This window comes from Calliphora vicina, chromosome 2 (assembly GCF_958450345.1).
Source record: "Calliphora vicina chromosome 2, idCalVici1.1, whole genome shotgun sequence".
NCBI lineage: Eukaryota > Metazoa > Arthropoda > Insecta > Diptera > Calliphoridae > Calliphora > Calliphora vicina.
This window is the reverse complement of record NC_088781.1, coordinates 4543362-4555584: the sequence shown is the minus strand read 5'-3', so window position 1 is coordinate 4555584 and position 12223 is coordinate 4543362. Positions and strand designations below refer to the sequence as shown.

Below are 12223 nucleotides of genomic sequence, written 5' to 3'. Positions count from 1 at the left end.
CTTTATTATGAAAAACTCAAAAATTTTTAAAACTTTCCAAATACTGCGTTTTAAGGGAAAACAAGGTAAATTTGTGATCACTCATATTTCATACAAAAAATCGAATTTTATTATGAAAAACTCAAAAATTGTTAAATCGTTAATAACTTTGTAAATACTGCTTTTTAAGGGAAAACAAGCTCAATCTGTGATCACTCATATTTCATACAAAAAATCGAAATTTTTAAATCGTTAATAACTTTGTAAATACTGCGTTTTAAGGGCAAACAAGGTAAATTTGTGATCACTCATATTTCATACCAAAAATCGCATTTTACTATGAAAAACTCAAAAATTGTTAAATCGTTAATAACTTTGTAAATACTGCGTTTTAAGGGAAAACAAGCTCAATCTGTGATCACTCATATTTCATACAAAAAATCGAAATTTTTAAATCGTTAATAACTTTGTAAATACTGCGTTTTAAGGGAAAACAAGGTAAATTTGTGATCACTCATATTTCATACCAAAAATCGCATTTTACTATGAAAAACTCAAAAATTGTAAAATCGTTAATAACTTGTAAATACTGCTTTTTAAGCGAAAACAAGCTCAATCTGTGATCACTCAAATTACATACCAAAATTCGAATTTTATTATGAAAAACTCAAAAATGTTTAAATCGTTAATAACTTTGTAAATACTGCGTTTTAAAGGAAAACAAGCTCAATCTGTGATCACTCAAATTTCATACCAAAATTCGAATTTTATTATGAAAAACTCAAAAATTGTTAAATCGTTAATAACTTTGTAAATACTGCGTTTTAAGGGAAAACAAGCTCAATCTGTGATCACTCATATTTCATACAAAAAATCGAAATTTTTAAATCGTTAATAACTTTGTAAATACTGCGTTTTAAGGGAAAACAAGGTAAATTTGTGATCACTCATATTTCATACCAGAAATCGCATTTTACTATGAAAAACTCAAAAATTGTTAAATCGTTAATAACTTGTAAATACTGCTTTTTAAGGGAAAACAAGCTCAATCTGTGATCACTCAAATTTCATACCAAAAATCTAATTTTATTATGAAAAACTCAAAAATTGTTAAATCGTTAATAACTTTGTAAATACTGCGTTTTAAGGAAAAACAAGCTCAATCTGTGATCATTCAAATTACATACCAAAATTCGAATTTTATTATGAAAAACTCAAAAATTGGTAAATCGTTAATGACTTTGTAAATACTGCGTTTTAAGGAAAAACAAGGTAAATTTGTGATCACTCATATTTCATACAAAAAATCGAAATTGTTAAATCGTTAATAACTTTGTAAATACTGAGTTTTAAGGGAAAACAAGCTCAATCTGTGATCACTCAAATTACATACCAAAATTCGAATTTTATTATGAAAAACTCAAAATTTTTAAATCGTTAATAACTTTGTAAATACTGCGTTTTAAGGGAAAACAAGCTTAATCTGTGATCACTCATATTTCATACAAAAAATCGAAATTGTTAAATCGTTAATAACTTTGTAAATACTGCGTTTTAAGGGAAAACAAGCTCAATCTGTGATCACTCATATTTCATACCAAAAATCGAATTTTATTATGAAAGACTCAAAAATTGTTAAATCGTTAATAACTTTGTAAATACTGCGTTTTAAGGGAAAACAAGCTCAATCTGTGATCACTCAAATTTCATACCAAAATTCGAATTTTATTATGAAAAACTCAAAAATTGTTAAATCGTTAATAACTTTGTAAATACTGCGTTTTAAGGGAAAACAAGCTCAATCTGTGATCACTCAAATTTCATACCAAAATTCGAATTTTATTATGAAAAACTCAAAAATTGTTAAATCGTTAATAACTTTGTAAATACTGAGTTTTAAGGGAAAACAAGCTCAATCTGTGATCACTCAAATTACATACCAAAATTCGAATTTTATTATGAAAAACTCAAAAATTGTTAAATCGTTAATAACTTTGTAAAACTGCGTTTTAAGGGAATACAAGCTCAATCTGTGATCACTCAAATTTCATACCAAAATTCGAATTTTATTATGAAAAACTCAAAATTTTTAAATCGTTAATAACTTTGTAAATACTGCGTTTTAAGGGAAAACAAGCTTAATCTGTGATCACTCATATTTCATACAAAAAATCGAAATTGTTAAATCGTTAATAACTTTGTAAATACTGCGTTTTAAGGGAAAACAAGCTCAATCTGTGATCACTCATATTTCATACCAAAAATCGAATTTTATTATGAAAGACTCAAAAATTGTTAAATCGTTAATAACTTTGTAAATACTGCGTTTTAAGGGAAAACAAGCTCAATCTGTGATCACTCAAATTTCATACCAAAATTCGAATTTTATTATGAAAAACTCAAAAATTGTTAAATCGTTAATAACTTTGTAAATACTGCTTTTTAAGGGAAAACAAGCTCAATCTGTGATCACTCATATTTCAAACAAAAAATCGAAATTTTTAAATCGTTAATAACTTTGTAAATACTGCGTTTTAAGGGAAAACAAGCTCAATCTGTGATCACTCAAATTTCATACCAAAATTCGAATTTTATTATGAAAAACTCAAAAATTGTTAAATCGTTAATAACTTTGTAAATACTGCGTTTTAAGGGAAAACAAGCTCAATCTGTGATCACTCAAATTTCATACCAAAATTCGAATTTTATTATGAAAAACTCAAAAATTGTTAAATCGTTAATAACTTTGTAAATACTGAGTTTTAAGGGAAAACAAGCTCAATCTGTGATCACTCAAATTACATACCAAAATTCGAATTTTATTATGAAAAACTCAAAAATTGTTAAATCGTTAATAACTTTGTAAAACTGCGTTTTAAGGGAATACAAGCTCAATCTGTGATCACTCAAATTTCATACCAAAATTCGAATTTTATTATGAAAAACTCAAAATTTTTAAATCGTTAATAACTTTGTAAATACTGCGTTTTAAGGGAAAACAAGCTTAATCTGTGATCACTCATATTTCATACAAAAAATCGAAATTGTTAAATCGTTAATAACTTTGTAAATACTGCGTTTTAAGGGAAAACAAGCTCAATCTGTGATCACTCATATTTCATACCAAAAATCGAATTTTATTATGAAAGACTCAAAAATTGTTAAATCGTTAATAACTTTGTAAATACTGCGTTTTAAGGGAAAACAAGCTCAATCTGTGATCACTCAAATTTCATACCAAAATTCGAATTTTATTATGAAAAACTCAAAAATTGTTAAATCGTTAATAACTTTGTAAATACTGCGTTTTAAGGGAAAACAAGCTCAATCTGTGATCACTCAAATTTCATACCAAAATTCGAATTTTATTATGAAAAACTCAAAAATTGTTAAATCGTTAATAACTTTGTAAATACTGAGTTTTAAGGGAAAACAAGCTCAATCTGTGATCACTCAAATTACATACCAAAATTCGAATTTTATTATGAAAAACTCAAAAATTGTTAAATCGTTAATAACTTTGTAAAACTGCGTTTTAAGGGAATACAAGCTCAATCTGTGATCACTCAAATTTCATACCAAAATTCGAATTTTATTATGAAAAACTCAAAATTTTTAAATCGTTAATAACTTTGTAAATACTGCGTTTTAAGGGAAAACAAGCTTAATCTGTGATCACTCATATTTCATACAAAAAATCGAAATTGTTAAATCGTTAATAACTTTGTAAATACTGCGTTTTAAGGGAAAACAAGCTCAATCTGTGATCACTCATATTTCATACCAAAAATCGAATTTTATTATGAAAGACTCAAAAATTGTTAAATCGTTAATAACTTTGTAAATACTGCGTTTTAAGGGAAAACAAGCTCAATCTGTGATCACTCAAATTTCATACCAAAATTCGAATTTTATTATGAAAAACTCAAAAATTGTTAAATCGTTAATAACTTTGTAAATACTGCTTTTTAAGGGAAAACAAGCTCAATCTGTGATCACTCATATTTCAAACAAAAAATCGAAATTTTTAAATCGTTAATAACTTTGTAAATACTGCGTTTTAAGGGAAAACAAGCTCAATCTGTGATCACTCAAATTTCATACCAAAATTCGAATTTTATTATGAAAAACTCAAAAATTGTTAAATCGTTAATAACTTTGTAAATACTGCGTTTTAAGGGAAAACAAGCTCAATCTGTGATCACTCAAATTTCATACCAAAATTCGAATTTTATTATGAAAAACTCAAAAATTGTTAAATCGTTAATAACTTTGTAAATACTGAGTTTTAAGGGAAAACAAGCTCAATCTGTGATCACTCAAATTACATACCAAAATTCGAATTTTATTATGAAAAACTCAAAAATTGTTAAATCGTTAATAACTTTGTAAAACTGCGTTTTAAGGGAATACAAGCTCAATCTGTGATCACTCAAATTTCATACCAAAATTCGAATTTTATTATGAAAAACTCAAAATTTTTAAATCGTTAATAACTTTGTAAATACTGCGTTTTAAGGGAAAACAAGCTTAATCTGTGATCACTCATATTTCATACAAAAAATCGAAATTGTTAAATCGTTAATAACTTTGTAAATACTGCGTTTTAAGGGAAAACAAGCTCAATCTGTGATCACTCATATTTCATACCAAAAATCGAATTTTATTATGAAAGACTCAAAAATTGTTAAATCGTTAATAACTTTGTAAATACTGCGTTTTAAGGGAAAACAAGCTCAATCTGTGATCACTCAAATTTCATACCAAAATTCGAATTTTATTATGAAAAACTCAAAAATTGTTAAATCGTTAATAACTTTGTAAATACTGCTTTTTAAGGGAAAACAAGCTCAATCTGTGATCACTCATATTTCAAACAAAAAATCGAAATTTTTAAATCGTTAATAACTTTGTAAATACTGCGTTTTAAGGGAAAACAAGGTAAATTTGTGATCACTCATATTTCATACCAAAAATCGCATTTTACTATGAAAAACTCAAAAATTTTTAAATCGTTAATAACTTTGTAAATACTGCGTTTTAAGGGAAAACAAGCTCAATCTGTGATCACTCAAATTTCATACCAAAAATCGAATTTTATTATGAAAAACTCAAAAATGTTTAAATCGGTAATAACTTTGTAAATACTGCGTTTTAAAGGAAAACAAGCTCAATCTGTGATCACTCATATTTCTTACCAAAAATCGCATTCTACTATGAAAAACTCAAAAATTGTTAAATCGTTAATAACTTTGTAAATACTGCGTTTTAAGGGAAAACAAGCTCAATCTGTGATCACTCAAATTTCATACCAAAATTCGAATTTTATTATGAAAAACTCAAAATTTTTAAATCGTTAATAACTTTGTAAATACTGCGTTTTAAGGGAAAACAAGCTTAATCTGTGATCACTCATATTTCATACAAAAAATCGAAATTGTTAAATCGTTAATAACTTTGTAAATACTGCGTTTTAAGGAAAAACAAGCTCAATCTGTGATCACTCATATTTCATACCAAAAATCGAATTTTATTATGAAAGACTCAAAAATTGTTAAATCGTTAATAACTTTGTAAATACTGCGTTTTAAGGGAAAACAAGCTCAATCTGTGATCACTCAAATTTCATACCAAAATTCGAATTTTATTATGAAAAACTCAAAAATTGTTAAATCGTTAATAACTTTGTAAATACTGCTTTTTAAGGGAAAACAAGCTCAATCTGTGATCACTCATATTTCAAACAAAAAATCGAAATTTTTAAATCGTTAATAACTTTGTAAATACTGCGTTTTAAGGGAAAACAAGGTAAATTTGTGATCACTCATATTTCATACCAAAAATCGCATTTTACTATGAAAAACTCAAAAATTTTTAAATCGTTAATAACTTTGTAAATACTGCGTTTTAAGGGAAAACAAGCTCAATCTGTGATCACTCAAATTTCATACCAAAATTCGAATTTTATTATGAAAAACTCAAAATTTTTAAATCGTTAATAACTTTGTAAATAATGCGTTTTAAGGGAAAACAAGCTCAATCTGTGATCACTCATATTTCATACAAAAAATCGAAATTGTTAAATCGTTAATAACTTTGTAAATACTGCGTTTTAAGGGAAAACAAGCTCAATCTGTGATCACTCATATTTCATACCAAAAATCGAATTTTATTATGAAAGACTCAAAAATTGTTAAATCGTTAATAACTTTGTAAATACTGCGTTTTAAGGGAAAACAAGCTCAATCTGTGATCACTCAAATTTCATACCAAAATTCGAATTTTATTATGAAAAACTCAAAAATTGTTAAATCGTTAATAACTTTGTAAATACTGCGTTTTAAGGGAAAACAAGCTCAATCTGTGATCACTCAAATTACATACCAAAATTCGAATTTTATTATGAAAAACCCAAAAATTGTTAAATCGTTAATAACTTTGTAAATACTGCGTTTTAAGGGAAAACAAGTTCAATCTTGTTCTACTATAATTCCTTTAACATTTCAATTTCAGCCTGTAGGTCCCCCAATTGTTTATTTCTCTAAATCGTTGTAACAATTTATTATAGATTTAAACATGATATAAATATGTTTAATGTTGTTCTCATAAAATATAAAACTTATTTATTTGACTACAATTAAAACTGTACAATTTCCGCTTAATGCACTTTTGTGTTAAAAGTGTAATACTAATGTTGTTATGTTTGTTTAAAATAATAAATTAAAAATTCATAATAAAATATGAAATTAAAAATAATGACTGTGTGTGAAGCATAAGGTTGTTCTATTGAACCTCTTCCTCCTTTTTATCTTTCTTCAATAACTCCTGCTTTTGTTTTTTTCGCTCGTGGATGCGTTGATGGCGACGCAAATCACCAGAGACCCGAAATCGTTTTGAACAAACATCACACTCGTAGGGTTTTTCGCCTGGAAAGGAAGATAAATTCGAAAAATTTGTTATTGTAGTATATCGATTTCATAATAAAACTTAACAATTTAATAATTGTATATATGTAAATAAAATAGCTTACCGGTATGAATTTTACGATGATTTTGCAAATACGTACTGGCACGAAATGTTTTCGTGCAAAATTCACACTTATAATTTCTCTCACTCGTGTGTATACGCAGATGCACCACAAGCGAGTATTTGCGTGAAAAAGCTTTGCCACAAAATTCACATTGGTGATTCTTTTCGTTGCTGTGTATGGAAATCGTGTGATATTTGAGATCGCCCCATTGTCTAAACTTGCGATCACAATGTTCACATTCGAAGGGCTTGTCACCAGTGTGAGTGCGTGTATGAGCTTTCAGGGCACCAATGGCAAAGAATGATTTGTCACAAATCTCACATTGATGTGGTCTTAAACCGGAATGTGTGCGATTATGATATTTGAGTGCATTGCAGGAATTGAAAATACGTTGACATTTATTGCAGATGTAACGTTTGCGTTTACCATTTTCGCTGTTATGATCGTTTTCCAAACAAATCTCTTCGCCATTGTCATCGAGCACACTTTCATCACAATCTTCGGTTTTCACATGGTTATAGGGTATAATTTCGTGATCTTGTTCTAAATGAGAATTGTACTCATCTTCGGTGTCTTCATTTGCTTCATGAAGATCTTCTGGCTCATCTGGCTCGAGCTCGTTTCCACTTAAAGTGTCTTCGGAATTTTGGTAGGGAATGTCGTTGATATGAGGGGGCGTTTCTTCAATTTTAATATGTTGTGCTTGTAGGAGTTGCTGTTCATTTAGCTCATTTAGGTGAGGCTGTAGGGGAACTTGGTGATGTTCATGATTTAAACAGTGGTCGTTATGAAGCAAAGATGGTTGGGAGTGAGCAAATTGCAATGGTAAATCTGCTTCATTTTGTACTGGTTCTGTAAGTGATAGCGGTGGTGCCTGTGCACTTGGAGCAGGCGGTTGCAATTCAGTTGGATTTGGCTCCAATTCTCTATGCATCATTTTGCCCGTTGTTAAATGAGGTTCAGCTGGCATGAGAGGCACCGTGGGATCGGTATTTAAAATGGGAGCAAATTGTCCAGAAAATAAAACGTCACAAAATGGTTTCGTTTTCAAATCGATGCCGTTGAAACAATTGTTTGTAAACCTTGATAAAACGTAATTAAAGATTAGAACTACTTCTTTATTATTCAAAATTTTATTTACCAATGTGGCCTTAAACCATTTGAAGTTGGTGTCATTAGATCCATTGTATCACAAGTATCCTCTATTAGTACTTTATCCCTTATTCCTTCTAGCATGTCTTCAGTATCGCTAAATTCTTCAGGCACTAGATTTGGTGTTGTTTGCTGTTGTTGCTGCTGCTGGTGAGGTTGATTGTGTTGTTGTAAACTAGCAGCTGCCACATTAAGAGATGTTTCTCCCATGGCATCAGTTCCATGTTGGGGATCCATTACCACACGTACCGAAACAACTTCACCCGTTTGTGTAAAGTTTTCAAATGGAAAATGAACGTCTTGGAAGACTTCATCAAGTCCGTCAGTCTAAAAAGAAAAAATTTTCTTGATTAATGTGTAAAGGTAAAGCAAAGGCAACTGATGAAAATAATAGATTTTTGGCCTTTAAAATTTGGTCCATTCAACTTTTCAGCAATTTCGAAAAGCAGCTTTTAGAATTTCTAAAATTTAACTTCAATACCTTTTTAATGGCACATAAATGTTCCGCTGTTTTTTCTGGCCCCAAAACATCCAGTGAGGTTTTCATAGCAGCCAATATTGTGTCTGGAGTTGAAGGTTCATAGTGTTGTTTGAGATGGGCAAAAAAATCCAGTTGGGAACAGGTGACGTGACCACAAAGTTCACAACGAAATTGCTGCATACTGCCAGGTCCCACTACCAATTGATCAACATGTGGCAATTTATGATCGTCTAGCGGCACATTCAGTTGTAAATCTGAATCACAGTGGTGGATTTTTAGTTTGCGGGAAATGCGTTTTTTATGGGGCAAGACTTTGCGGGAATTGAAACGTGTTAAATCACAGTCGCCATCTATGGAATTATCCTGGAATTTGAAAAAATTAATTATTTGACATAATTTCTATACAACACATTACTTACATCCAAAGTGACATTAGAATCGGTTAATAATAATTGCTGTACGACTTTTACACCATTCTCATCTTCGGTGGTCACCGAATTAACTGTTGTATTGTACGACTTTTGAACCGGCATAAGAAAATCATTATTTAAAGGCATAAACACTGAATTTGGTGGCGACTTGCGAGGCTCATTTGGGTGCTGGTGACTATCGGTGCCCACGGGAAATAAACTATTGTGGAAGTGTAAATCTGTAGTTAAATTATCACCATTATTATGAGTACCGGCTTCGGTTTTCGGAAAATTCATCAAGTCCATTATGAAATGATTGGGATCCCTCATGTACTCTGGAGCCAGCAATGTCTGCAATAAAGAATATTTTAAAGAGCTGTTTATAATATGATGTTTTTGTCAAATTTGTACATGATCTATAAATTCTTGCTCCTTGCGTTGCATAATTTGCTCCATTGTATCAATACTGTGAGATTCTTTTTGAACAAATTTCACCTTTAAATCCTTTAAAATATAACAAGAATAGAACACTTTATATGTATTTCTGAGCCATCCTTCCTTTTGGCACATTTTGGGAAACTATCTTAAAAACTTACGATTTCATTATTCTTACAATGGTCTTCGAAACCATTGTAATCGTTTAGTTCCATAATATTGCCTAAACTTTTTCCACAAATTTTGTTTATTCTAATCCAACTTGCACTAATTTTAGCCAAATAAACAAATAAAAATTATGATAAATAATACAGAGACGAACTGTCAAATGATTTGGAACAGGGTTGTTATACGAGAGATGCCATCTGTAAACAGCTGCTGTAGAGTAATGCCAAGTTTGTGTTTGGTATACTCAAGGGTTGAACAGAATGTAAAGCATACTTTAAGGGATGCACCGAAAATATATTTTGCAAAAATGTGTAGTTAATTAAAACGTTGAGATTCGGCCAACTTACTTATTCATTCGTGCCATTTTTTAAAAACCAATTCGTTTACATATCAACTTTGTGGTTTCCCACTAAACATTTTTTTTTGCAGAATTCAGTCAGAATTCATACCGAAAGTTAGTTAGCACAAGTTGTCGTAACTATTTGTCTGGGGAAATGTTTCCAGACTTCTTGTGTTTTTATTGAGTTTTCATTAAAAACTAGTTGAAAGTATTTTTTGATGTATGTATGTATATGAAATAAATATGAATATATTTTAATACAATAGTTTTTCAAACTACTAGTTTCTCATTGGTTTAAATGGCATATAACCGAAATATGTTTACTTCACTGCTTTTACTGGTGGAATACCATTTAAAACTGAACTTGTGAACTGGCAAAAATAGGCTGGAATTCAATGCAAATTTGATTTAAAGGTGTGTCATTTAAGTACATTATTATAACTTGCCTTTAAAGTTCATTTTTAGATCTTATTTTGATTCATTTGTACAATATAAATTTATTCAAAGTATTGCCCATTGTTAGCTATGACCTTTTCCCATATTTCTGCCGACATATGGATTCCGAGCCAAAGGAACTGTTCATAGTATTTGGACGGGGCAAGGTCTGGACTATAAGGCGGATGAGGTCTAGTAAGATTTCAGCAGCTCATAATAGATAGGACTCTTTTGCTCCTACCAAATACAGAGCATTACCTTAGAGCCATGGATATTTGGTTTTGGTGTCGATTCTGCTGATTGGCTGGGCTTCCCGTACGATCTCTTACTCTTCGGGTTATGGTAATGGATCCATTTTTCAATGCAAGTAATGATTCGGTGCAAAAATGATTTTCTTTTATAGCGTTCAAGCATAATTTCGGATATTCAAAATCGTCATTCAAGGTCTCTCAGATTCAATTCGTATGGAAATACTCATGAGTTTCAATCAATCAATTACGTGAAGTGTCAATGAAATATTTAGTGTGGTACCGTGAAATAACTCCCATCAAAAATTAAATAATTCCCAAACTTGAAAAATGAAATAACTACCAAATGGCAAAATGAAAGCGCAAAGTCTTCCTCCTGTAGAGTATATCAAAATCTGACTTCGCTCAGAAAAGATTGCTTTCATTGTAGAAAGGTTTTATAATAATTCAGAAAGCCAATTTACATTTCGCACCAGATTAAGAAATCGTTGCGACCTGACAAACGCCGACAATGTAAAAATAATCTTTTCTGAGCGAAGCCGGTTTTTGATACACCCCAGAGGAGAAAATCTTCGCGCCCTGCAGAAGGCCGTCAATGCAAAAAACTTTTCTGAGCGATGCCAGTTTTTGATACACCCCAGAGGAGAAAACCATAGCTCACGGCCGAAGGCCTTCAAAGCAAAACAAATGGTCTGAGCTAAGCCAGTTTTTGATATTTATGGGTTCTGCTTTTGCAAAGTAGAACCGAACAAAAATGAAATAACTCCTAATTCCCAAAATAAAATCAAATTAAACCCAACAAAAATTTAATTGGGAGTTGTTTCATTGGGAGTTATTGCATTTTGAAATAACTCCCAACTAAAAATTAGGAGTTGTTTCATAATGAAATAAGTTGTATGAAAAATTTGTTGGGTGTTATTTAATTTTTTCGTGGGGAGTTATTTCATTTGGAAGTTATTTCACGGTACCATTTAGTGTTCTTCTTCTCCTCATTATTGCAGCTCACCTGTCCAATGAATGTATAATTCAACAAACCACCAGAAGTGGCTTTGAAGGAATTGTTGCCTTAAAAATCCAAATGATTCGAATCCCTTTTTTAAGAAAATACTAAGGCCCTTTTTCTAAATAAATAAAAATATAAAAATTCGAGGCATCTAGAATACGAAAAACCCAACACTTCCTGCTTTTAAATTTATGGACTAAAGATATCCCCCAAAACAATAACAATAAAATGAATAATAAATACGAACACAAGTTCATAAATTGTGTTCGAAAAATGACACTACCCTCTAAGCATTATTAGTCTAAAAAAAAGACAAACACTGGAAAATATTGTTGGAGTTTTACTTGAATTCAAATATAATTATTTTTTAACTTGGAAAATATTTGAAAATTAGAAAAGTTTTTCAAACAAAAATCATTTATTTGTCTGGAATGCTATTGATATAAAGTGCAATACAACTGTAATTCAATTGCTTGACACTGGAATCCAGGCTAGAATTACATTTGTTTACAACTTGAAAAATGCTTATTGGGTATATGTCT

At 30.2% G+C, this 12223-nt stretch overlaps 1 protein-coding gene across 2 annotated transcripts; it reads right to left on the bottom strand.

Annotated features, from left to right (window-relative positions):
* Positions 1-6565: 6565 nt before the first annotated feature.
* On the bottom strand, positions 6566-9776 carry LOC135949953 (zinc finger protein 202). Of its 2 annotated transcripts, XM_065499412.1 has the most exons (7): positions 9649-9776; positions 9464-9556; positions 9062-9403; positions 8643-9005; positions 8151-8488; positions 7010-8091; positions 6566-6905 (listed from the first exon to the last, which is right to left on the bottom strand). In XM_065499412.1, the coding sequence occupies exons 1-7, from the start codon at positions 9700-9702 to the stop codon at positions 6763-6765; spliced, it is 2415 nt and encodes an 804-aa protein (XP_065355484.1). In that variant the 5' UTR covers positions 9703-9776; the 3' UTR covers positions 6566-6762. The 2 variants fall into 2 exon arrangements, with proteins under 2 accessions (XP_065355484.1, XP_065355485.1); XM_065499413.1 differs by lacking the exon at positions 9464-9556 and having other exon boundaries at positions 9649-9763.
* Between the last annotated feature and the right edge of the window lie 2447 nt (positions 9777-12223).